Source organism: Martes martes, assembly GCF_963455335.1.
Source record: "Martes martes genome assembly, chromosome: 12".
In the NCBI taxonomy this organism is placed as follows: domain Eukaryota; kingdom Metazoa; phylum Chordata; class Mammalia; order Carnivora; family Mustelidae; genus Martes; species Martes martes.
In genome coordinates, this window is record NC_137900.1 from 29668039 (window position 1) to 29695343 (window position 27305).

The following is a 27305-nucleotide window of genomic DNA, read 5'->3' on the forward strand; positions in this document are numbered from 1 at the left end:
AAGGGAGCTGCTTACCACATTTTTGCTTTCATATCCTCTTTTTTCAGGGTCTGTAATGTCATGTAAAAAAATATGTAATGTTTACTTATTTGTGAGTGAAAGATACTGAATCAGTTTTATTGTCTGTGTACTAAAATGGCATTTGATCGCTGATTTTCTCTACTTTCCTCATTGTTTAGAAACTGCATTTTTCCTGGTAAATTGGAAAAGTCGCAGTTGGAAGCCAGATGGCTACAGGTTGTTTACTAAGAGAGAAGCATTTCTGCAAGCCTGCTCTGAAGCATAGGACTAGCAGAACTCCCGGTATTCCTTCCAGAGAAATGGTCTCAGGCCTCTGTGTGGGCCCTGGTTGCCTTCTGCCTGCCCTAAACAGGCAGGGCAGGCCGACCCTCCAGCAGCGCTGCCGGGGTCAGGGGGCGTGCAGCTTGCTGTCTGCCTCTCCCGTTAGAGTAAATGAAACGTGTTCAAGAACCCTAAGGGTTTGACCCCCTCCCATCCATCTCCGCTGTCCCTCTTCAGGCAGGGGGCTTGGCTTTAAATATTTTTCCATCGTGGAAAATTTGAGAAGGACAAAGGTCTTCAGTGATCCTTTGGTTTTGTTTCTCTGTGAGGTTGTGTGACCTTTCTGCTCAGAAGAAAACTTGAGGATATTAAAGTATGAATCCAGACATCTTGATTGGTTCACAAGCTAGTAATTCTTTGGTTTTAAGCTGGAATTGTGTTTGTTGGTTAAACCCAGTTGGGGTACGTTAAGGACCAGGTGAATCAGCTTACTCAAGGGCTTCTTCCCTCCTTGGGTCTCTCTAGTTTAAAGCAAGTCCCAAACTTGAGTTGTAACAATAGGCTTCTTTGTAAGTGCGTACACGTAATAGGGAGATGCTTTCCTTCCCTGTAACTCCGCAGGTTGGCAGGGCCGGTTCCTGCTGGGTTTAGTTAGTCAGCAGGGCCCGCGCCCCCAGCTGATGGGGGTTCTGTGCTCTGTCGGGTGGACCCTTACCCAGAGTCCAGCTTCCTATATCTAGAGTGGCCTCGATGTAAGCTCTTACTCCTGGGGCTGGCTAACTACAGAAGTGCTGGGCAGCAGTTTTGAGAGTGCCCGTCAGGGCGTCGCAGTGTAGGGCTGGATGGGCCTCTTGACTCCTCTGGGGCTCTCCCCTCCACAGCCCCTGCAGAGGTAGAAGCCATGCCACCACCTGCTGGGGGCCACTGGGACACACTTTATAAAGGGCCGTGGTGAGGTGTGAGAGACCGTGATGGGGGAGAAAGGTCGGCTCTGTGAAGAGGGCTCAAGTGCAGGAGGACAGTTGGGGAGTGATCTAAGGGCACCTGAGGGGTATATTAAGGCCAGGGCTGAAGGATGAGCCTCCACCAGAGAAAGGCCCCTCTTGGAATGTAAGAAAGATCCGGAGAGGGAGGCCGCAGGATGCTGTGGGTGGGAAGGAGGGTTGAGGGAGCCTGGGCTCCAGGCAGGGCCCGAGGAGATTGTTTGTGGTGTGGACGGTGAGGAGGTTCCTTAGAGGCTTCCTAGAGCCCTGGATTTGGACTATTTTATAAACAGCAAATTTTTGAAAATATAAAAGCCTCATGTGTCGGAAACTATACAAAATGAAAAACTGGCATTTCTGTTACTGGTTGTTATGTAGTAATTTGGTATCTTCAAACATCTTAAAGGCACATGACTTACAGTGGAAAGAAAATGAAGTGTTAGCTGTTCTTTGAGTCCTCCTATAGTACCTCACGGGTCAGTGCTGGTTGTAACCCTCTATTTCTGCTGAAGACACCTTGTTTCAGCCCTGTTAACCCGAGAGAGGATCCACAGCATTGACTCTAAGGGGAATGAAGTGATGTTATAAAATAAAAATGCCCAGGAATCAAGTGATGTACATCCATGTTTGTCTCTAGGAAAGCAGTTTTATTAGCATTTAGGAGGGCACTGTGAGAAAGTACAAGAAATGCTTTCACTGTGAAAGTGCCTGGTGAATATTGTGCATGTTCTCTACTCCGCTTTCCTCCATGTGTGTTGGGAAGTGTTTGTGCGTGTGTGTTTGGGAAGCCAGTGATTTTTAAGTTTTCTTTTGAAGTGACAACGTGGGGATTAAAGTCCAGGTGGTGGTGTGAATGTTCTGTTGATGGAGGATTGACTTCTAGACCTGTAAAATCGATAGCTGATAGGGACTATCTGGTCATAAGCAGGGATGGAGAAAAAGCTAAATGTAGAGAATAATGGAATTCAGAGTCATAATTTTAAAACCTTGATTTCAGAATAAATATTTTTCAGTTTCTACAGTTCCCACAAAATGTATCTTAAATTTGTTTTTTCCTCCATTTATAATTTATTTGAGCACTGCCCTGTGGTCGGGGCTGATCCAGTTCCATAGTGAATAAGACATTTTAAGTTCTTGGATTTCACAAATACTGTTTGCTCATAAATCTTCGTTGTTTTTTATGTCCTATGAAAACATCTTCCTCTCTTTGCCTTTAAGTGATAAACACCATTTTTTGACTGTATGAAAACTCAGGAGTAAGAAGAGTGACCTTGTGCACTGTGTGTGTGAGATTATACATACACATGTGTAAAATCACCTGTACAATCATTTCAAATTTTTTAATGGAATAGTAAACTTTAAATTTTTATAATGAAGGGATTGTGAGACCTGGTTCTTGTTTCATCATGTGCCCTTTATTTCTTGGTGTACATTTGCAAGGCTTAGGTGGTACAGGAAATCTGAAAACTGCTTCTTACTTCTTTTCCATGTATTCGCTTAAGATCAGATGGCTTCTTGAATCTTTATCTGCGTGAAATGATATTTTTTGGCATTTACATGCCATAAAGAAAGAAATCTAATGAACCATGATAATGTTTTATTAAGTTAAGTACAGTTTTTATCATTTCACAGCACATATGTATATTCAGTCATCATGTTGCACACCTTAAAAAAACCACATTGTACAACCTAAAAATAAAAAGATAAACATTGGATCTTTTGATCTGCTCTAAATATAGAACTGACATGAAAAGCCATGGAGAATGGGGCTTAATCAGGCCCGAGAGTGCAGTGTCTTTGGGGATATGGTGTAAGCTCTGAGGTTTTACCAAGGTCAAGTCTCTAGTCTTTTCACAGACTTTTTGCTTTTGCCCTCAGCTCCTCCCAGACCAGCTCGTCTTGCTACTGGAGCATCTCTTGGAGCAGAAGTCTCTGACTGCCCGAACTCTGCACAGCCTCGAGAAGACGTACCACCTCCCCCAACAGGACGCAGAGGTAACCAGGATGGCCCTTGGGGTTTAGGCGGTGGCCCCCGCTGCTGGTGACCAGTGAGGGTCCCATTGCCTCCCAGACTGTTGAAACTGCTATTTTCCCTTAGCAGCATCTGTGCTGATGCGGAGCAGGTACTTACTTCAGTGAGCAGAGTGTGAACCGCTCCCTGGTTGTGCTCACTCTGGGAGGGGGCCTCTGATCCTGGCTGTCACTAGGCTCTCTTGAGGTCCTGAGTTTTTTCCCTTTTACTCCTTAAATCATAAAGTCAGACATAAGTCTCCTAAAGGAACGAGCAGACAGGGTAGAGTGTTTTTGAATTACAGACTCAGGTGGGTCATTCTGTGCATGGTCATGCCATCCTGCTGCACATTAAGGAAACTCGGCTCAGACGTGCCAGAACTTCCTGGTTGCATTCAGTTAGGACAGGAAAGGAGCCATGTGTAAAGGAGATGAGAACTAAGTCTAACAGCCATGGTTTGAAAAGCAAAACTGGATGCTTGTGGGAAAGCAATATGATGTGGTTCATAGTATCTTTTAGCTTATTGTGAAGAATGTGGTGTGAATCCCAAGATGAATTCCAAGAGTTTTTATATACATAAAATAGTAAATACTTACTGTATTAAGTCATTTGAAGTGAAAAACAAGCACACGGTCACAGCATGAAAAACTCTTTTATATAAAACTCCTAAAATGCAAGCAAGTTTGGTTTGTGTTCGGTTGAAGTGACTGAACGTTTGAGACCCGTCCAGGGCCAAGTGGCAGCCTGTTGGGGACACGCGGCTCTTGAGTGTGTGATCCGTGGCTGTCGTGAGTTGAGATGTGCCGCGAGTGTGAAAGGCATCTTGGATATTGAAGACATGGTGTACAAAAAAGCAAATTATTTCATAATTTCTTCTTATGGATTGCAATTTCGAAATGATATTTCATGTATGTTGGGTTAACTATGAAAACTTACACAGTCACTAAAATGGAGTAAATTGGGAAAAGCTCACTGTGACATTATTAAATTAAAAGGTAAGGTGAACATTGTTACCCATTTTAAAGCCCCATAAATTCAGGAGTTAATGGAAAAACTTCAGAGAAGACACATGTGGCTTTTTACCCACCTGAGCTTAGATCAAACAGTCTACTGTTGCTCTTTATTTCAACTCTTATATTTTTGTTTATGGGAGTTTCCAAATGCCAGCCTGTTATTTTTAATTAGTGTGTAAAAGACATTTTATTTATAGGCATGAGGTTATGTTTTAATCAGAGCTGAATTCTTCTGAAATGCCAGGCTCCTGTGACCGGCAGCGGACAGGCGAGGGCAGGCGGATCAGAGCAGGCGCCGGCACCTGTCACTCTGTGCCTGGAAGCTGCGAGGCTCAAGACCCTGTTTTACCCCCTTGTTGTTCCTTTTAAATAAAACTCTTTTAAAGAATACACAGCACTCCTAGCTGCGGGCTGATTTGGCCTGCTTTATCTGGAGTTTGTTGACCCCTGCTCTGGGGCCTGCTGGGTTGAGGTCAGGGGTAGGCTGGGGGCCAGATCGAGGAGAGCCTTGAGGCGGTGGCATGCAGTTGGGATTTTTTTCTAACAGTGAGCCTCCACCCGGCCCCCTTCCTAGGTTCTCTGAGGTCCTGGCATGGAGTTAGTTACACTGACAGCTCGTCTCGCTGTGAAGTTTCCTTGAAATGTCACTCAGAACCAGAAAAGCAACAAGGTTTTGGCCAAGCAGGCTGTTTTCTAGAAACTTTATTAGTTAAGTGTGATTTCTTGTGACATTGATTAGTAGGAATTTAGTTGAATAACCATCTGCCTTTATTTTAAGTGACAGTACATTGCATGGGTGAAAGAATTATTATTTGATGGGAAGGTCTTGAGGATTCTTACTTTATTCTCGGTGCTTCTCTTTGACCTAAATAAGTAAGGATCGTCCCTTTCAGTCATTATCAGAGCTTTGAAATATGTTGTAAATAGCAGTCTTTGGAAAGCTGGCTGAATGTACTGGAGTGTGGCAGGCTGTGTCTGGGGCACGCCTGTGGGAAAGGGCTCTGGAGTGACTTTCCTGGCAAGGAGCAGTATGAGTTATGACCCTGCTGCTCTTTGTTCAGGGTGCTGGGACCCTGGTGCTGGACCAATACTTCAGCCCCAGGGATGACAGGGCTCTCCAGCACAGAACAGGGAGTGTAGTTCCCCCATGTCTCCAAGGTGTATGGAAAGGCTGTCCTTACTGTCCTCGGATGGGCCATCGAGTTGCCACAGCTCACTGAAGTGGAGTCTCCAGCTGCTTATGGCCCAGCCTGCTCGGTGGGCTACAGCGCTCCTTTGCTTTCAGAGCAGCACGTTCTCGATGCGTCCCACCCGAGTATGCTCAGCTGTGTGAGAGGCCCGTCCTGCCGTGAATCAGGGCCGTCTGTCCGGCGGCTGCTTCACCTTCTGTGCTCTCACCCTCTGGGCCCTCCCCTCTTCCCTTCTCTGTGTGGGCAGGCTCATGCAGTCCCACTGGGAGTTTTATTTTTAATGATTCTCTAGGTAGCTCAGTGTCTGGATCAGCTCTTGCTTCAGGGCTGCAGCTGTGTTCCCAGAGTGTCAGGCCTGTGGGTCAGGATTTCTGCACGTGGCACCCAGGCTGCGGTTGCTCACGGTGTGCTGCATGTCACTTGGGTGGGTGTCGGCCTTCTGCACGCCTGTCCAGGTTATGGGCTCCCTGGCTTCCTGGTGCCTGCGTGTCACCCATGGCGTGGGAGGGATGCCACGTGCTCCCAGGCTTACGGGAAGAGCACTGGAGGACAAATGTTATCAGAAGCTGGGCAGAGTCACATGTGTCCTCATAGGTCACTTTGTGCCTTGCCTGCCCCTTCTCATTGCCACCACCTGAAACGTGGGGCGGTGGTGGGGGGATGTTTGCCTTTCTTAGCCTGGAAAGTAACCCTAAGTACAGGAGTCTCCCATCTTTTACATCCTGAGCTATGAAACTACTAACCATATGTGGGGCTGCTTTTAACCAGGTTGGAAAATGAGCTGAGAGGAACCTCAGTTCACAGAAATACATTGTCTCCAGTTTTGAGCATATTGCCTCAACTAAAGAGCCATGAAAGTTAAAAAATAGAAGTTTAACTGATTCTTGGAACAAAGGCTATTTTCTAAGATCCCTTCTAAATGATGACTTTCCTGCCCTCTTTAGCAGGTCTCTTGAACTGTAGCAGTAGCTGCTATGGTGAGGGTAGGTGAGGATTCACGCAGCTTGACTCTGGGACCTTTTTCCCCAGGAGATCCCCAAGTGACCTTGAAGTTAATTTCTTTCTATGGACTACAGATGAGCACTTCAAAATTAGGGGCACACCTCAGGTGAGTTTTCAGAAATTCAGAATCAGTAGCTCAGCATCTTACTTGGCTAAGATGGGAACAGAAGACATTGGTCCGGAAGGTCCCCAAGGTGTCTTCTCTGCTCTGGTGCTTCAGTTGGTAGATTGAGCCGGAAAATTAATTCTCTGGGAGAGGCCATTACCAGCATCAGCTCCTCCCCTCATTGTGCTTAGGGAAGTACTGAGGACTGAAAGGGGAAGTCTCCTGGGTTGGACTGGGTTGGAGTGGGACAGCTGGGCACCAGCCCTCTAGTCTCCTGTCAGGGGACACGCCTTCATGGCCCGTTGCGAGGAGGAAAGGGATGGCGCCCGCTCCTGGTCTTGGGAGCTCCTCATCCATGCCTTGCTCTCTTCCCTGGCTGAGTGCCTGGTCCCGGCCAAGGCACTGCTTTGGTAATGAGCTCCACTCTAGTCCCAGACCCCTGAATGGCTGGTGACCACAGCCAAGTCGACCCCTTTCTGGTGCCATTTCCCTGTCTGCACAGCCTTTGCCTGGACAGAACTGCAGATTTCTGGGTTTTATGGTCACAGCCAAGTGGCAAAGAGAGTTTCACAAAACCAGTTTTACTCTTACACTTACTATTATTTCCTACTTGCTATTTCATTTTCTTTAAAAACGTGCATTGTGATGCAGTAAATTGATTTTATGACCCACCAAATGGGTCTCAGCCTGCGGTTTGAAAAATGCCAGGCGGGGTGACATCAGGGTTCTCCTCACCAGCTGCCCTGCTTCCTCCTTGGGAACCATGGCCGAGGATCTGGAGCCTCTGTCTCCTCAGGATTAAAATGGAGCCCTAAACCCCTTCTTCCTGGGACTCTTAACAACACGATATGAGAAAATGTCTGCGAGCATTCATGACTTTCATGTCATTTCTGTTCACGTCAAATTCACAGTCTTTCATTTGTTGTGAAATGGTCAGATTTTGTTATTTATCTGAAACAGCCTTTATAGGGGAGAGAAAAGAAGCATAATCTACCTGTTAGGAGCTCCTAAACATCAGATGACAGAGTTCTTGATTGGGGGGATAGGGTGCAGGGGAGAACTTGCTGTCAATCACGGTTTCCTAACCTTGGCACTTCCAACATTTTGGACCAGGTAATTCTCTGTTGTGGGATGGCCTGGGCCTTGTAGGAAGGTTAGCATTGCTGGCCTTTACCCATGAGACGCTAGCAGGAGCGCGACCCACCCCCGATTTGGCAATCAAAAGTGTCTCCAGACGTAACCAAATGTCTCCTGAGAGCAGAGTCACCCCCATTTAAGAACTCCAGCTCAATGGCACTGGCTGATTCACAAAAGGCAATTTTTTCCTTTCATCTACTAAAGTGCTTGACAGTTGGTTACAACACAGCATGGAGGAACTAGAAAGGTAGTTAACGTTTAAAGGCCATCCTGAGTCTGCTGTACTTCTGAGGCTCCAAAGAATGTAACCTTGGGAGAGGTGAAAACAAAATCTCTCACCAGGAAGAAAAAGAAGGAACTTAGAACTAACATGGTAGTAGCAAGCAAATCTGAGGAAGCAGATTAGCAAAGAGGGACAAACCTGTTTTACCACTAGGACACAGAAAAGCAATGCCAGCATCGGACTACTCCGCTGCAAAAAGGGCACGTTCAAGGTTGATTGCAAATGGAAAAACATCCAACAGGCCTTTCCCACATCACTGCCTTTCCTCCTCTTCCTGCTGAAGAGCCCTTGAAAACCCGATAAATGGCCCCCTCCCATGGTGGGCTTCACATATGTGGGGAGGGCGTGTATTTGAGTACGTTGGAACTGGGAGAACTCGTTGTTTGCTGGAAAAGAAAACACCACAGCGTGTCTTTGAAGTCCGGAGGGGATGATTCCAGGAGTGTGGTGGTCTGACAACTCTGGTGTTCATTTCTGATTTCGTTTGGGTCCAAAGCATAGTTTTTATGAATTGAGAGAATTTCCTGTTTCACAGACCTTGGCATGTTAAAAAGGCAGAGAATAAAAGCTTAGTCCAGGGGCACCTGGGTGGCTCAGTGGGTTGAGACTCTGCCTTCGGCTCCGGTCGTGATCTTGGCGTCCTGGGATTGAGCCCCGCATCAGGCTCTCGGCTCGGCCGGGACCCTGCTCCCCCCTCTCTCTCTCTGCCTGCCTCTCTGCCTGCTGGTGATCTCTCTCTCTGTCGGGTGAATGGATAAAATCTTAAAAAAAAAAAAAAGGCTTAGTCTGTTGCTGCATCTCTGAATTCTTTTTTTTTTTTTTAGATTTTATTTATTTGACAGAGATCACAGGCAGGCAGAGAGAGAGAGAGGAGGAAGCAGGCTCCCTGCTGAGCAGAGAGCCCGATGCGGGGCTCGATTGCGGGGCTTGATCCCAGGACTCTGGGATCATGACCTGAGCCGAAGGCAGAGGCTTTAACCCACTGAGCCACCCAGGCGCCCCTGCATCTCTGAATTCTAAAGCTGACCCATTGCTCTGATTCTGCCTGTTCCTTTTAATGCTAACACTCCTTCCATTCAAGGTCACTGTCATCTTCCGAAGTGTTCAGCTCCCCCTTCACTCCTCTGGTTGCTTTTCTGCAGCATCCCAGCTACAAATTGAAGCACATCTATTTGGTTTTCCTCACAGAACAGTTTAGAGGAGAGGTTAGTTGTCTCTTCAGGCTCTGTTGCCACTTTAGGATGCTCATTTGGTTACGTTTATTAAAATGCTGTGTCCTGAACCCCGTGCCTCCTCTGCTCAGGTCAGCCTCCATGCAATGTACGCAGCATAGCGATGCTGCCTTCTGGCCGGTGTGGGGCCTGTGAGCCTGCTGCTGTGGGAGGGCGGCCCGGGGCAGGGGAGCCTCTTCCTCCCTCCTCCCAGAGGCTGTGCACACACCCCAGGACCTCCCCACATCCTTAACCATTGTCTGGAGGTGCCCTCCTGGCCCAGAGCCCCATGAGGCAGTTTTGGGATTAAGCATTTAAAAAAAAAAAAAGACCATTGTGGAGAGTCAGAATGGTGTGTGGCAATTAGCGAGTTGGTTTTTCAAGGTGAGTTATGAGGTGGGAGGTTCCCAAAACACCTGCCATATCCAGCACTGGGCAGTTTGTCACAATTTCTTTGCAGGGATGAGGGGTCCGACTTGGTGATGTGGTGACATGGTTAAGCTCAGGTTGCAAGTCAAGAGGTCAAATGCTATTGAACGCCAACTTTTGGATGTGAGCTATAGAGTGAATTAATACCCACTTTTTTAAAAAAGCCAAGACAGTGCTTTGGAGCGGGTGGAGGGGGCGGCGGCAGCGGCGGTGGTGCTCAGTCGTCTCTTTGACGCGGTATTGTAATCCCTTTTCTAGAGTTTTGAAAGCTTGGGCGGGTACAGATTGAAAAAAGAGATTGGGGTAATTTTCTTCAGTTGCTTTAGATATACCTGTCTTGAAACCTTGTGCCTTTTATGATGTGGGAAAGAACAGAGCTCTTACATAATTCTTTAGTTATATTTGTGTATTTTTCCTTTGTTGTATTTGGTTTCTGAAACTGTTTTTAGAACATTTCCTTCCAAGTCATGAAGATATCGCTAGGTCTTTCTTGGAGTTTTCTTTCTTTGTTACTCAGTTCGGTGCCCCTAGGTTTTTTCTATGGAAATCTTAAATCGTCCCCTACTATATTATGGTAAAGGAATTTTTTCAGAACTTATCTAAAATGAGAGAGTTAAAAAAAAACTTTTATGTTTTAGATTAATATTCCTTTCTTTTTCCTGAGCCCAAGGATTTGTGTTCCATTTACCTTGAATCGTTCTAGCATGCTGGAATGTGTGTTAAGTAATGAAGATAAAAAAATGAGCCATTAATGGTATAATCTGCTCAGTGTTCCTTAGATGGACGATTTAAATAAACACTGAAAATCAGTCGATGGTATATATAATTTATCTGTGAATAGAAAAAAAAGGAAAAGAACATTTATGTTGGTGCTTCTGGGTTCTTTATTCTTCCATCAGTAGATTATGTATTTCATATTCTATTTCTGTGCTGAAATCCACAGCAGAAAAGCACACTGTTGTCTATGAACACCGGCATCTTTTTCACACAACTGTGAACCGGAGCCATATTCACATGTAAAGTGTCCCGTAAATACCCTGAAATGGAGGGGGCACTTGTGCCAAAACTCTCCGTCTTTCCAGATTGCTTTTCTCCCCTCTGGTGCCTTGCCTGGACATGTCTCCTGCTCCCTAGTTTCCCGGCACACCAGGATTTGAGGGTTGGGGGAGTCTAGCTTTCAAGCTGTGGAAGCCGCGTACCACACATGGGATGCAGATTCTGCCTGAGGCGTGTGGGGGGCCCCTCCTTGGGGCAGCTGCTGTGGGGCCGGGGGCAGTGCTTTGTGGCTCCCACATTATGTTGTGGCCGTACACGCTCTTACATGTGAGTGTTTGTGCTGGTCCCTGAGAGCAAAGGGAAGATTGGATTTAAATTGTTTAAAAAATTAAAGAGCTCCCACTTACATGCAAATTGTGGCATTTTGTGCGTGTGTCAGTGTGTGAAATTTAAGGATCAGCTAAATTTTGTGGGGGTGGCAGGAACATTTATTTATTTTTTTTAAGCTACTTGGTCTGCACGTTGTCGCTCTTGCACCTTGAACCACATGGAGCCGTGTTCCATAGCCCGAGTGGTCTTGCCTGTCTGTGGGTGGGAGCAGCCAGCTTTGCTGTCAGAACACCAGGTAGTTTCCTCCAGAACAGACTCTGTAGAGCAGTGCCCGTTGCTGAAATAGCCTTCCCAAGCTTGACTCCTGGGTGGTTTTTAATAACAGCTTTGAGAAATAATTCAGAGGCTGCTGGAGTCACTGTTTCAAGTGTACAGTTCAGTGGTTTAGTGTCCTCACAGAGTTGTGCGACCATCACCACAAATGATTGTGGAACATCATCCTCCTCCTTCAGAGAAACCCCAGTGGCCTGTGGCTGTCCTTGCTGTAGTCCGTGCCCGCACCCCTGGTCCTGGCAACACACTCATCTGTCTGTCTGTCTAGATTTGCCTGTTCTGGACATTCGTACAAACAGGATATGTGACCTTTTGTGACCGGCTTCTTTTCACTTCGCGTCCTGTTTTCCGGAATCCTGTGTCTTAGCATGTATCAGCACTTCATCCCTTTTGTATTGCCAGATAGTTTGATCGGATGCATTACAGCCGTTATCCATCCATCAGCTGAGGGACAAGGGAGTGTTTGCACATCTCGGCTGCTGTGAATAGTGGTTTTGTAGGGAGGGTATTGAAAGAAATAGCCATTAAAAAGAGAAGGGAAGGGAGGGTGGAAATGTTCACAGCATGTGTGGTATGGCTAGAAATTGGGCTCAGGAGGCCTCCTCGTTCCGGAGCTGGTGTCTTCCTTCTGCGCTGCGGTTGTGCAGCTCCTTCTCGGTGTCTTCTGCTCCCCCCACCCCGCCTTCCCCTGTGGCACCCTGTTACATTCTCTCACGGCGTTTCTCACAAAGGTATTGCTGATTTCCTGGATTTTTCTTAGACCTTCTGTTGAACTACAAGTGCCAAGAAGACAGGAGTTGTCTGTTTTATTCACCACTTTATCCTCAGCGTCTGATACTTATTTGTTGGAGAATGACCCTTCCTGAGTCTCCAGGTCTTCTGGAACAGCGGCTAGCTCGCACCTGACGTGACTAGGTGATTGGAGTAGGAAACACCTCCAGGAGGGAATGGTCCTTTCTGATGGAGTCAGGGAGGCCCTCCAGCCTCGTGTCTGCCTCTGAGGAGAGGTAAGAGAAGGCACCGGTGTCCCTTCTGAGCTTATCGGAGGAGGTTACCCATTTCTGCTTTCTGCCAACTTTAGTAAAAGTCTTCTTTTCAGTACAGGCTGTGTGTCACATGGTAACAAAAGGAAGAAAGAAGGTGGAATGTGTTTCTTCCTAATCACAGACTTACGTGTTAGAACGGACTGCCATCCAGTGCTCAGTTTTGTTGGGAAAGGAAGGCAAATTGTGCCATATTTCAAGGCAGACCCAACATGGGCTCCTGAGTTCTGCTTTTTGAAGCCAGTTGCCCTGAATAGCATGAAGTAGATCCACAGGAGAAGGAAGAAAGGTTAGAACTTGCCCTTGTGAACTATGTCAGGCTGCCTCTTCTAGTCCTTGACGTTTGTCATCCCATTTATCCTCCCAGGGGCTCTGGGTGGACATGTCAAGTGTGAGGCGGTCCCGAAGGATCCGGGGTTTGCCTGTTGCTGCAGCTCTGGTTACATTTGGCTGTAACCGGTTACAACCAGTTGTCCGTCCCCTGCTGACTCAGGCATGGGTAGTGAGAGCCCTGAGAGAGCAGACACAGCCTGATGCCGCATTTGTTGTCCTTACCCTCCCCACCCGGCTTTGGGACAGCAAATGCGGGAACTTCTCGTTCCATTTTGTTTCAAAAAAGTGCATGAAGGTGGCTGCTGTTCAGAGTAGGGAGCAGCGAATATGGGAGCAAAGAGAAGTGCTGGAGTCACGGTACAGATGTGGCGAGTCTTGAGGGGACAGCCACACAGCTGAGGGGTCTGTCCTCTTCTCTCGTGAGTCACACCAGACCGTCACACAAGCCGCGGAAGGCAGCACTGGCTGGAGACGCTCTCTGTCCTGGAGCCACGCTCCGCGAAGGCCTTCCTGCTGCCAGGCTGCCGAGCCGGCCTCCCTCGCCAGCAGGAAAGCCGCTTTAGAGCAAAGTTAAATCTAATTTCAGACACAAATTGAAAAAGCGGGTTCATTTATTGCAGTGTTAGACTTAATAATTCCCAAAAGCCGTGAGCCTTGGTCTTTCTGTTTACAGATATAAAATGGAACTCTCAATGAGGTTTAATGGGCTTCCCAGATCATGTTCCCTAGATAGATTTTTTTCCCCTTTAACAGTAAATTTTGAAATCAAAAGGACTAAAAAGAAAGGGGAGTACTTCCTGTCATAAATAGGCATGGGTGACATTCTTCAAAGCGTTTTACAGCTTCCAACTGTGCCTTATAATTTCCAAGTAGCTGGAAAGCATTCTGAGTCTTTAAAAGGGCTACATTTGTTCAGAAACATTTATCAAACATTTGTCAAGCCAAGCATCGAGACGGGGCCTGGAGATGACCTGAAGGTGCCCGGCCCCTCTGCTCTCCCCAAGCTTGTGTTTCAGGGTAGGTACGTACATGGGCAGACAAGGGAACACGGCCTGTCCACGAGCACTGGGGGCGGAGCAGATCTCAGACACAAGCTGAAGAGAGTGGCCAGTGGCGTGGAGTGCTGCTGGGCTCGGCCGAAGGGGCGAGGTTAAGGATGTGCGCAGTGCCGGTGTTGCTGGGTGAGGCAGGGCTGTGGCAGTGCCATCTCGTGTCACAGCCTCCTTATTAAAAAGCCAAAGACAATTAACACCCTTTGGGACTTTTTGGGACCCACAGACTTTAATGGAGTTGTGGTACGTTAACAGAAGGGCATTCCCATCACTGTTTTTGAGCAAAGGTTTGCGGGCTATGCTACACTAGTAAGCCCGACAGCGGCAGGCAGAGAAAAGGAACAACGCAAAATAATATATCCATGTTGAATGCTGCTGTGAAGATCATCAACATTTGAAGATAAAGCAAGGGAAGCAGTTCCCTCCAGGAGCCACAGGTGCTTTTTCAGGCTTGGACACTGATGTGCACCAAACCAAACCCTGGCTCCAGAACGACAGTGACAGAAGCAGCGTAGCTGATTTCCTCTCTAACCTGCGCTTGTGTGTGTGGTGGGGGCAGCTCGTGAGGAAAACCAAGCCTGGGGGCATTAGCTGAGTTACCAGAACTAATTTTTTTTTTCTTAAGATTTTATTGATTTATTTGACAGAGAGACACAGTGAGAGAGGGAACCACAAGCAATGGGAGTGGGAGAGAGAGAAGCAGGCTCCCCGCTGAGCAGGGAGCCTGATGCGGGGTGATCCCAGGACTCTGAGGTCATGACCTGAGCCAAAGGCAGATGCGTAACGACTGAGCCACCCAGGTGCTCCCAGAACTTTTATATCTGCAGCAGTGTCTGCTCAGCCTTTGTGAATCCATTTATGCTTCAGGCACAACAATTCTGAGTCACTGGTTTTCAAACTCCAGCTCTGAGGAACCCAGGGCCCTACAAATTTACAGTTTATTTTAGAGGTGTTTCCTACCTGACGTGGAGGTTTTTAAACTGCTTGAAGAACCACTAACATTATTTTCTCTAATTTGTCTTTAGAAGGTTTCAGAGTTCACTTTTACTAAAAGTTAGAAGAATTATGTTGAAGAAAAGTTTGAAAACCACTTTGGAAAACTAGTCTGTTAGTTAACAAGCAGACTTATGGGGAGCATTCCCATAAAGAATGTTCTATTTCTTTGAAATAGCTTCATGGAGAACATAAAAATTGAGGGAAAAAAGAAGAAACTTGAGGTAAAAGCTATAAAACAGCCTTAAGAATTGTGAGGTGTTACTAAGCATGGGATCTGGGGTGTGTGGTGATTCAGAGGGAAGCTCCAACAATGCGGGGAGACTAGGAGTGAGCTGGTGTAGGGGGTCACTCTTCCCAAAGACTGTGTTTCCTTGATGTCAGGTCACCTGCCCATGCATGATGCCTTATATACGCATTTGTGCTGGGCCCACTGGCTCGAGAGTCACTCTGTATCTGAAGGAATTTAATCCACAGCGAGAAAAGGACTCAGAGGCCCCACATTCAGGAATGTGCTAGATTTCCCGGCAGGACCAGGCTGAAGGAGGCCTGAGCCAGCTCACGAGGACCTCCCAGCTCTGTGTTCTGTGACCTCATGCAGGTAGCTTTGGGACTTAAATGTTTACCAGCACCCCTTCACCTCGCCTCACTCCGGGACCTGGGGTGTAGACTTCCACCCTACTAAGCAGGGGCCAGCAAAGTATAGCCAGGCCAGCCCCGCCCACCCAGATAAATAAACTTCTATCTGAAGATAGCTGTGCTCCCACCTACTTATAGACGTCTAGGCTGCTTTGGCCGTACAGTGGCAGATGGGCAGCAAAAAGCCAGAAACACTCACTGTCTGGCCCTTGACAGAAAATTTCCCAACTCTTCTTCCAGAGTTTGGTAGGAAACTAGTTCTGGATACATGAAAATTCTCAGGTTGAAAAGACATTGGGGTGGGGAGTGGACTTACTCTTCAGCAGTCTCTCTCCTCTTTCTTTCCAGGAGAGAGAGAGAGCCCCAGCATGTCCTGATGAAGGTTAGGGTCATATCACACAGAGGCCCCGTTGGGTCATGGGACTTGTTCTCTTGAGTCTGAGACATGGATTGGGAATACAAATGACCCCAATGAGGCAGGTCCCATTTTTTGAGCACTACTGGAAGTGAGGGGAGCGGGCCAGAAGTAGTTCAGCTCAGCTGAGCTTTCGGGTGGTAAGGACTTGAAGTGGCAGAAACACCATGGGGCTGGGGCTGAGGCATGGCTGAGCTGAGCATTCTGTCTCCACAGGTAGTTTGGGAAATTCCCAGGTGCCTGGCCCCTGGCCCCCAGGCCTCTCCACCCCTCTCTGGTGGCACCCTTGCTGCTTCTCCCACAGGGAATCTCAGACTCCTGAAACCAGTCGCTGGGCAGGCGGAGCAGGGGCCCAGAGGCCTGGGGACCTTGGTGCCCCTCCCCCCCTCCGCACCCCAGAGTCCAGCCCTGTCTGCACCTTCCCTCGCAGGCTGCTCTGCCTCACACAGCTTCCAGGCCACCCTCTGGACCAGCAACCATCTGACAGGCCCCTTGCTCTGTCATTTCACCAGTTAACAGTACTTCCTTGAGATGATATTCCAAAGGTTTTATAAACTCAATAACAGAACTTCTGAAGTGAAAAAGCCAGAAATATGCCACTTCTGCTAAGATGACAAGCACTCACTATATGGGACTCTTAGCTGCGCTCGCCGTGGGCAACCTCAGTCCGTCTCCACAGCAGCCCACAGGAGCCACACTCTTCTTACCCACCCTGGGGAGCAGGGCCGTGCTGCTGGGGCTGAGTGGCAGACCTCCGGCCTGGGGCCTCGGGCCCTGTGGCTCAAGGCATGGTGGGTCATGAAATCAATTGAGTAGATCATTAACCAGCATAAAGAAAAAGAAAATACCAGAGTGAGGGAAAGGATTCTGCATGTGTGCATGTGTATCCACAGGTATATGTGTCAGATGCAGGATACCTTTTGGATACCCAGGCCCACAAGTCTGCTAGGCCTCCCAGGGGCTCAGCCCTGTCGCTTCCCACACAGCCCATCTTCCTGGGGGAGTTCCTGCTGTGGGTCAGGGAGCCACCAGCCTGGAGCAGTTATGTGGATTACTGGAGGGTTTTCATTCTCTGTCACCAGAAGTAGGTTCCACATGAATCCACTTCTGCACACCTACCCACCTCAATTCCAAGACCTGCCCATCTGCACCCAACCCCCAAGAACCAGTCGTGTTGTTGGGCACTGCAGGGAGAACATTAATGTCTGTGTACTTAACACCCTTTGTTCATGGAGACTTTGGAAACCTGGAAGCTTCTGGAATGCATTTCCAGTGGTGCATATTTACAGCATAGAGGGCAGCACCCACATCGTTTTTCCCTTGCGCATATCCCTTGAGCAGAACTCTGAAAAGCAGAATTCTCAAACTGGTTTTTGCTGGACTGAGGATTTGTGGGCGCACACCTGTATATGCATGTCTGTATGTCAGCTTATGGGACCCAATGACCCCTAAATTCTCTTTATCATTCTTCCTCAGTCGTGTGCCGCATGCTGTGTCAAATGGTTTGTGTGTGCGAGGAGCCCCTTAAGTGGCCATGGCAGGGGGCACATGCTTGTCCCTTGTACAGCATGGGTAGGGGAGGCGGGGCTGGGACCCACACTGAAGGCGCAGCAGGGAGAGGCCTCCAGCGCCCTGCCATGTGCACACTGGCAGAGCGGCAGGATGGAGGAGGGTGTGGACCTAGGACTATGCTCTCTGTCACCTGAGGCAGCTCTGCCTCTCTTCCTTCTGAAATATGCTCCTTTTCTCATCCTCTTTGGGTTCTGGTTCTTCTGCTCCCCTCTCTTCCTCCCTCCCCAGTGCTGCCTCACCCCTTCTCTGTCCAGCTGACCACAATGATGGGCTTTGGGACTAGGCTGTTGGCTGCCTGGGTGCGTCTCAATGATTCCTAGCATGAAGTTGGAGTGAGGTGAATTTGAGTCATAGTCATTAAATGTTTTCAACTCTTGACATAATTGAACTACAATAAAACGTGGATCTTTAAAGTGTGATTTGATCCATGTTGGCCTGTGTGAGCGCCTGCAACACTGAAACTGAGGGGGCGGGACCCAGGAGCCACAGAGGCTGTGGAGGCATGTGAGGCGCAGGCACCGTCCGGTGCGTGCACCGTGCTCGGTGAGCTCACTGAGGAAGTTACAGGGCAACCACTACCCCATTATTTAGTTAATTAAATAGAAAATGAGAAAGAGCGGACATACAGGATGGACCACCTTCTCCTCAGAGGCCTGCTCCAAATTCTCTGGCCCTGGCCCCCCAGCAGAGAGCCTCACTCTCTAGTTCCAGTGGGGGAAGGAGTGTGAGACACCTGTGTGACGGCCTCTGTCAAAGATTATTCAGGTTTTTCGGGGATCTGGAGAGGGAATATTCTGTCAATACCCACTTTGGAAATATTGCTGGGAAAAATTGAGATAAATGTCATTTTGCTGCCAGTTTTTTGGGAAGACGACCCCCCCCCCAATTATGTGTGGTGACAAGTGGCCATGTGGATTGGGTCCGGGAGTTTAGGGGCTAAAAAAATGAGGGTTTTCTTTGTGAAAAAAGTAGGAAGAGAGGTAAAAGCCCTGTGTGTGAGCGAGAAGTATCTGTCGGTCCCTCAGCCTCATGCAGCATCTCTGTGATATCTTTTAAACATCCTGTCGCTGAAATATTGAAATGCACTGAGCTCTTCTGTAAAGAAAAGACTCATTGTTTTTTTTGCTCTTCTAGGGGAGAGGATGCTGGACTGTGCTTCCTGGATGCCATGTTGGCTTTCAGGGGCCAGAAGACTAGATCTCTTATGAATTGTGACAGTAAACTATTTTTAACAGTAAGAGAAGTAAGAGAAGTGGAAGTGCTGGCTTCGTGTTGGTGTCAAAGAGCCTTTCGCTTGGGCCTCCTGGACCTTCGCCCACTTGTGGTGGGACCACCCTGCCTCCTGCCTGCCTGGAGGCCTTATTCTGCCACGAAATAGGCCCCCATTTAGACTTTGTTATTCCTGTCCATGTGCATCAGGGAGAGGCGAGCACCGGTGTGCAAGGGTAGAAAGGGATGCTCTTTCCCGAGGGCTCTGGGTGGGGCAGAGAGCAGCAGTCGGTCCCGCAGGGTAGTTCTCGCTGGGCTCCTTCTCCTGGCCTTGCCGCAAGCTCACAGGGTGCTGCAGTGAGAGGACTGTGACTGGGAGAAAACCGCAAAAGGGTGTCTAGTGGGACTTGGTTGGGTGCTTTTCGGGGCTCGGGAGTGTGGGGGTCTGTGGTTCTGATTGGTGTAGTGTGACAAGTTGGCTTCTCAGAGCTCTGTTCACTTGTCTTTTCTGTGAGAATATTTTAGGGCTGCCCTTTCCCTTTTATGGTCTGTAAACTTCTGTTGGCTGTGTAGGAAAGAACATCTTGTGGAAGATGGAAAGATTGCCAAGACCCATCTCCTTCCAGGCTCTTCCCGTTTGTTGTGATGCTCGGAGGCTATTAGCTCATTTCCATGCGCCTCTGAAATTCCTTCGTGGATGTAATGGTCGTTGGCATCCTGGCATCCTGTCCTTGGAAGTTCAAAGGGCTTGCTGCCCACAAGCAAAGGGCAGCCCCAGCAGAACCCCGGAGCTAACACCCAGTCTTGGGGTATACTGTACCCCAAGGGAAGGGTTCTTCCCAGAAGACTTGTTTCTTCATTTCTACATGTCTGTATGTATATCTGTTTATAGTAGATTAAAGGAGAGATCCGGCCAGCAGTGGGTAATGATATAACTTACAGGGGCCCAACCAAAATGTTGAAATTGCTTACATTATCCTATTGCCACAGATGGATTACTATGCAGGGTCTCCCTCCTTCAAAGGCAGTAAAAACAAAGAGGGAAAGAAGCTTTTTTGGTGCTTGTCATCACTTCCATGGAGGGCTGATGTTGAGGAATAGAAAGTGGTGGACTGTTCACTGTGTATAATTGAGAGGACTTTGGGCAGTAGACCTGGGCCTGCAACTGGATTCTGAAAACCAAATTCGGGTAGACTTTCCACCTAAAGAATGTGCCAGAAGTGCCAGGAGATGCTGGGGCTCTGCCTCTACCAGCAGAGGCCACTAGTACTGGGACCAGACTCCCATTATTTCTGGAGGGAGCTGGGGTTCCTGGCAAATTCATTCTGGGAAACCTTGAATCAGGTGGATCTGGACTGAATGGCCCCCACAATCAGCTGGGCTGTTCGTGGCAGGCTGTGTAGACGTGTGGCACTCCGCGGGCATGCCTTGGGGGATACTGCTTGCAGCAGGTGCCCTGCTCTTTCCTGGCCCCAGGCGCCCACCCCCACGGACTGCAGGGGCGTGCTGTGCGTTTCCTCAGCAACGTGGAGGACCATGGCTTCCTGCTTTCCTTGTGTTTATTGTCATGATCAGCAGCGTTGAACCGAGTTGGTCATCACTGGAAATTAAGCTAGCTTTGGTTTTGAAGAGAACATCTGTTGACTGCATGTTGCAGGCAGAGCTGGGCTGGCTGGGCTGGGTGCTTCACTGCCTGGTTATATCTTGCCCGGTTACATCTTGGTGTCTTGCAAAATCATATTTAAAAACATCAGATCACCTAACTGAACCATGTCCCTTCTTCCCCTAAAGTTGAGAGCAGGCCAGTGAGAAACATGGCTCCTTTCTTTGTACATGAAATTAAACTAAAAATTTGCAACAACATGTCAGCAACATTAATACAGTTGAGAGAGTAACTTCTGCTGATACAAATTCTGTCATTAAGACAGGCTGAGGAAACATTTGTTGCTTACTGAACTTTCTCTCCTTCCTTAAGGTTCGCCATCGATGGTGTGAACTCATTGTTAAGCACAAATATACAAAAGCCTACAAAGATGTGGAGAGGTTCCTCCAGGAGGATCAGGTAAGTTTCCTTTTTCAGCAGATGGGAATTCCTTTAATGCTGTCCCGATTGTTCGCTGCACTCACTCACACAGGGACCCAAGTTGGGAACTTTTCTTGCATAACAAATATTTAAACATTTTCCAAAGATCTTTAAGGACTAGGTAGGAGCTTCTCTAACACATTTTGGAGCTGATTTTCCCCTCTCTCGGTGTCTCTTTAAAGCATGAATCACACCCTTAGAAGCCACATTGGTTTGACATGGCTGTGGGCCACTGTCCTTTACCACATGACGCACATGCAGACCTCACAGCATCACCAGGTCTCGAGCCAGGCCGTGGCTTAGCTGTCCCCGTGTGTCCGTGTCTGCAGATGGGGCTAGTCAGGGGGAGCCCCAAACACCCAGGACAGTCTGGTGTGTACCTGCACCAGCCACGCCCTGCCACGCCCATTTCCAGTGTCCTTCCTGCAAGAACTTTCCTCACTATTTGCAGGGGAAGGTGGTCACCTTCCCGGGAGCCTGCAGGAAGCACTAAGGTGCACGGACATGTTTGGGGGCGCCTCCCTTGCCCCCTCTGCACCAGCATGGCTGTGGGTGGTGGTGTGTGCACCACGGATTCTGTCAGCTTTTGGAAGGCAGCCTGCAGCTCGTTGCTGTTAGCGTGACCATTGTGTGGCGCCGAGCGAGCTTTGCGCCGGACACTGTGGGCTGACAGAATGGAGCCATGCTTCGGTGGCGGTAGGGCAAACAAAGGGACTTTTGAGAGGGCCCGAGTATGGGGGGGCAGCCAGCAGGGAAGGGCTCGTTCTTCCCACAAAGAAAAATACACGACTTTGTAGCAGAAGAAATGTCACATTTGCACAGTTGGAGCAGAGGTGTTTAGAAACACAAACGGGGCAAAATGTAAGAAGCAACTTAAGGTTTCTTCTGAAAGTAACTGCTTTTTTAAGAGCCAACACCTTTGCCAAATAAGGATTACCAAACTCAGCTTTTTCAGGGAAGAATTTTTGAGCCCCGAACTACCAAGTTTTCATCTTGCAAAGAAAACTTCATCTTCTTTTAATTTGCTCCAGCAGAATGTAATCCATGGCATAACTGCTTGGAACAAGCGAAAAGGCAGAACCAAAGGGTTCTTATGGTCCTCCAGGATATAACTGGCCCTTTTCCAAACTGCAGGAAAAATGCAGGGGTGGTGTTTGCTGCCTGGGCGGGGCAGCTGAGGGGCTCAGACGGGCCGGGCTGAAGGAACGGGCACCTTTTCCTGGGTGGCGGGACAGTTCTCCCTCCCACGGCGCGTGTTACGTGCTGGTGTTCGTTCCCCAGCTGCGGCTCAGGATGCTCTCCTGGGAGGAAGGCCTGTGACCGTGTGACAGGTGCACGGTGCCTTGGGGGCTGCTTGCAGCCATGCGGGTTTCTGTGGCAGGCATTGTGGGGACCGACCTGCCTGTCCTCATGTTTCCGACACAGTCATCCGTGGAGAAATGGTTAGTTCACCGAGGTTCTGTTGATGGAACGGATAGCTAAGGATTCTGGGGGGGATCAGTGTGAACAAGAGAGAAGGGATGGAAAACTCTAGGTTGCAGAAGTACAGCTGGTCAGCTGTCTCGTCTTTCGAGGGTCTTTGTAATTTCCAGGTGGGCAAGTGTGTGCACAAGCAGCACGGACTGTGTACGCGTGGACATGTCATTTCTCTCCCTTCCTCGATGTGCCTCTGCGCCCTGCAGGCCATGGGCGTGTACCTCTATGGGGAGCTGATGCTGGGCGAGGATGCCAGGCAGCAGCAGGTCGCCCGCCGGTGCTTTGAGCTGACCAAGGAGCAGATGGACAGATCCTCAGCCGAGGTGGTGGCCGAGATGTTACTCTGAAGAGGTGATTCTCTCCCTTCCCTTCCTCCGCTGCTCAGCTCTAACCAGAGATTCCGCGTCGGAGCCACACGAGGTGATAAGGAGACGCTGAGCCATGGTCCTCTGCTCTTGCTTCGTGGCCAGTGTGGCCTGGGAGTGCAGGCAGACCAGGTGCCTGTGGGCAGCATGAGGCCCAGTCTGGCCAGAGTGGGCCTGGAAGCAGAGGCTGCCACCCTGGCAGAGTAGCTCTCCTTGGCGCTGTTTTGGCCAGTTGGAGTTTTGTTACTTATAGGGACAAAAACACAGGAGAGCACTTGGAGTAGGTTTAGATGTTGGGCTGGGGAGGCCAGTGGAAGGACTAATCTAGTCATCCAGGTGAGGGCTCACGGGACCATGTTCCCGTGTTACCCTGAACCCTCAGCTCTGTGCAGATGTCTGTCCGGCCCCCCATCTGCAGAACTTGAGGGGCCTCCCGCCACAGTGCACCTCTGGACAGCTCTGTGCTCGGCTTATGTCTGTCCTTGCACTGGAGCAGAATTTCTTTCTGGTCTGCACTGGAGTGGGAGTCCTAAATTATTTAAACTGCTTCTGATTAATAGTGCTTGGAATTGACCTGTTAGATTTACATCCTAGTAGTTCATTTTTAACTAGGTTTCTGCATTTTAAAAGTCATCCCAATGGTCTGGGAAGCTTCAGGTAGAACTGTGGGGTTGCGAGCACAACCCGATAATGGCCGCCATGGCTTCTGTTGTCTTCAAGCTTTAAGTGATATAATAGGGCTGAATTTTACATCTTTCTTTAACTTCACATCAAATCTCAAGCATTTTTGATGTTTATACAGCTTCTCTACATGTAGAATTCTTAATGGTTATTTAGTATTTTATGTAGATATTCTAAACCTGTTGTCAGATTTTCAGTGTGCTTCTGATGTTTTGCTGTTAAAACCATTTCTAACATGTTGAAGTATCTTATTTGAAAGAACTCTTGGTACTAAGAAGAAAAAAGGGTTCTGAAAAGTATGATCCTGTTCTTCCAGAAGAGTCCAGGAACCGCATTTGCCAGGAAAAGGAAATAGTTGGGAGTATTTTCTACGATTGTACGTCTTACAGTGAAACAGCTGTGTGCAGTCCCCCCCCGCCCCATCCCCGTGGTGGCAGTGCATCCTGGGCCGAGCCGGACCAGCAGAAAATACAGCCTTTCTTGCTGCCACCCTTGTGTATTCGTAGTATAAATCCTATTTTTCTTAGATTTTTATTTCATGGAGAGTTTGGGTTTCTTGAAGACTGTGCATACAGTGGGGTGGTTCCCCCGCCATCCCCTTGCTGCAGCTTATGGGGAGCCATTGTGAGTTTTCAGGGTAGCCCTGGTCACGAGTCTGCTCCCTTCTGTCCCTGCCCCTTGTGGATGAGTGCAGGGCCACGTGCATGCCCCTTCTCCATAGCCCCTTCTCAGTGACCGTGGCACCTTCCAGCGGGAGACTCCCCAGCCCCACTCGCTGAGAACCCGGGCCCCTAGGTGGAAGTGGCGAAGCCACACAGGGGCAGCTGTTGGTTGCGTTTTTCATTTCATGTTCCAAAGCTGCATGGGTGTGTGTGTGGTTGCTTCTGAGTCCTTTTGCTGTTGGCTAAGCCTCTAGGACACCAGGTAAAACGCCCAGCAAGCCAAAGTCAAGGCCACGCGGTAGCTAGCGGGTGGACAGCGGCGCCCGGCGTGGGCGGAAGTTGGCGCGTGCAGTGTGGGCTGTGAGCAGGCACAGTGCTGCTCCGAGTGCTCTGGCTGCTTGGGTTCCTGGCATGCTGATTTGTGACTTAAGATTAAAATCACATTGCCAGGGATTACCACGCAACCATGACCTTGGCTGCTCCTCCAGAAGCCATAGTTCTCTCTCTCTGCAGTTCGGAGAACAGATGCATCTTGTAGCTCTTCTCCGGAAACAGAAGAAGCAACAGCCGTGGAAGATGCTCGGCAGCCTGTTCCTTATGCCCAGCCGACGACCTCTCTGCCGAGGTGCAGAGCTTAGCTGATTGGTGAACAGTGACTGGTTTCCGCTTTGTTCACAGTGGCTAAGTTCTGCACCTGAAGAGAAGGTGAGATGGGGACAGTTAAGTTGGAGCTGCTGGGGCAGAGGCCGCCCCTGAGTGGCCGCTCGGTGCCAGGCGCGATTCTGGAGGATGCGAGACCTGCTCGGCTCCGAGGATGCACTTTCTCCTGTTGTGAATGCACGAATGTACCAGAAGTCTGTGGAAATATAAGTCAACTAGTTAGACATCTGTCTGAAAAGTCAAATGTGTTGAAAGCTGCAAAAATTCTTCTATGAAAACTAAAGCCAAATGCATCACCAAAAAGTCAAGTTAAAACTTATGTCAGCAGTTGGTTGCATGTGAGTAGGGCCGGTGTTTTCCAAGGCGGCCCCTGGTTGCAGTTTCCCCGAGCACGGTAACCTCTGTTTTGTGTCCGCAGCCCCCCGCAAGACGGCGCCGCACCCCCAGCTGGGGCACTGTTTCCTGGGCTGCCGATTGGACCCGCCCTCCGGTGCCTACTGAGCTGATATCAGTTCTCATTTTACACACTGGCTCAGTTCAGCAGGAACAGGAGTCGAGCCCTCGAGCAAAAAGCCTTCCTGTTTGTAAGTGCCCAGAGGCTCCGGAGCTGGAACCGTGCTCACACGAAGACCTCGCGTCGGTGGTGGTGTCGGCGGCGGCGGCGCCCGTCTGTATGTGGCCCCGGGGTGCGGATGCTGGTGGAGTCCTAGCACTGTGTGGACTCAGAGGGGATGAGCTTCCACTCTAGAGGCAGAATGCAGTTAGCGCTGCGCAGGATGCGGGCCGGGCCGCCTCTCTGTGGCGCTGAGTTCAGGCTGTGGAAGCAGGTGGAGTGAGGGGCCTGAGCTGTGTGGTGGAATGAAGGCTGGGGTACGGCCATTGGCACCCCACTGGTGGGGTCGTGAGGTGCAGCCCGTCTCGTCTGTCCTCCCCCAGGGTCCTCTCCGGAGCGGAGAGCAGAGGCACGCAGAGGTACAGGTTTACAAGAATTCCTTCCTTGTTACCAGGCAGTAAATTTTATTGGTGTTTTCTTTGCAGGAAGGATCACAGTGAGATTCTTTTTCATGCATCTGCGCCTAGCCCTGGTGGAACCAGGATCGCGTTGACCCTGGACATCAAAGAGAGGGTAATGGGGCTGCTAAAGCCATCAGCCAGCAGCATCCACGCCTTGGTGCTTCTCTTTCCGGAGGCTGCTCTCCCTGGAGCTCACGGGCCATGTGGTGCCTTTGTCCCTTGCCCTGAACTTGCCACCTCAAGATACTGAATCTGCATTGGCTCTCTTCCATGAGGTGAAGGCACTTCTTTCACACAGATGCTGAAGGCTGTCTGAGATACACTGGGAAAGCTGCTGGTCATTTTGCATTGATCCCCTCAGCATACGGCTGACCTGGAGATTTCCAGAATTCTCGGAGATCACAGTTTCTGTATCCTGGGACCAATGATGATAATTCTCTAGATCATTTCAGAAAGATTCTGCAAGATTATTTTGATAGATCTGTTGAGATTCTTCCAAAATGTTAATACTCTTGGTGTAAAAGGGCAGGGTAAGAATCCAAGACATATTCAAAATAAAACATAATGGATTACTTTTTGTATTCCTGTGTGCTTCTGAATTTAATGTTTTTTAAAATGAAAAACGGTGTCACCCAACGGGTATTCTTTGCAAGCTGGTCCCGTCCCCCTCCTACCCACTTACCTCCTCATCACTGTCCTGGGGGGTCGCTGTCCTGGGGTGGCTGCAGGAGACCCTGCTGCTGGCACCTTTCCCGCATGTGCCTGGAAACCAAGCTGCGGCGCCACTGTGCAGCCACTAGGCTGCGTGCTCGCCACGGTCCCGAGATGGTGGCCCCAAGCCCAGGTCCCCGGCCGTGTGCAGGACCCCGCTCTGCATCTGGCCTGTGGGAGGAAGTGTGGCTTTAACACATTTCTTCATCAGAAGCTCTTGGTCTTCAGAATTCTTTAATGGTTACTGTTATTCTGTAAGGTTTCCTGGGGGGATGTTCTTCAATGGCCTCATGTGCTCTGCACATGAGGATATGTGCTTTGTGTACCATAGTGGCACAAGAATCATTTTGATTTTTGAATTTGAATATAAGAATTTGAATATAAGAATGCTGCTTTCTCTGCAGACTTGGAATAAATGGTCTGCATGAGTGTGTTTGGCCCTGCCAAGTGGGGCAGGAAGGGACCGGGGGCACAGGCCGCACCTGCCCACGTGCACACAGCCGCTCGGTATGTCCAGGTGGCTGTGAGCAACCAGTCGGCCCAGTGGTTAGGTGCTTGTTTTTCTAGAAGCCACTGAGGTAGGGCTGAGCCACGCACCCCATACATGGGATTTTACACAGAGACCACTAATTCCCTTGCTCCCGTGATCCCAAGTCAAGGAGTTACCGCTGGTAGGTGGTGGCCTGTCCCCGGGGGGAGGGGGGGGGCGGGGGCGGGGGGGGGCGGTCACCTGAACTAATGCCCCTGTCACTACCTTGGCTGAGTCCTAGGCGGTGTCTGTCTTCTTGGCCTGTGGGCACCGGGGTCCTTGCCTGTGCCTGGGGTTTCCCCCACAGGAACAGGGTTGGGGTGAGCGGATGCTCCGAGTTTCCTCAGAATCTTGAGCAGGTTTTCCTAGCTCAGCTCTCAACCACTCCTCCAAGGGCTTCGCCTGAGCCTGGCCCACACGGCAGGATCCCTGGTATCTGCCCAGCGGCGAGCAGGCAGACAGCTCAGACTAGCGTGCTGTTTTCCCCATGTGCCATCTGATTGCAGAAAAGCAGCTTTACGCTGGTAGCCATGGTGGACCACCCAGGCCGTGTAAGAGGATT

The 27305-nt window shown here is 49.3% G+C and overlaps 1 protein-coding gene across 4 annotated transcripts in view; it reads left to right on the plus strand.

The window, feature by feature from the left end:
- The window catches only part of AOPEP (aminopeptidase O (putative)), a 299762-nt gene extending 273678 nt beyond the window's left edge, over positions 1-26084 (plus strand). Inside the window, exons 13-18 of one of the 4 annotated variants that reach the window (XR_013967746.1) lie at positions 3144-3260; positions 20538-20624; positions 22328-22472; positions 24343-24827; positions 24908-25160; positions 25528-26084. Coding sequence is in view for 1 of the 4 variants with exons in the window: in XM_080819718.1 (XP_080675844.1) it covers positions 3144-3260; positions 20538-20624; positions 22328-22468 (345 nt within the window). In the remaining 3 variants the exon portion in view is untranslated. Of the gene's footprint in view, positions 1-3143; positions 3261-20537; positions 20625-22327; positions 22542-24342; positions 24828-24907; positions 25161-25527 lie in introns of all 4 variants that reach the window. The other 3 variants (XR_013967747.1, XR_013967745.1, XM_080819718.1) reach the window with 3 other exon arrangements.
- Positions 26085-27305: the final 1221 nt, after the last annotated feature.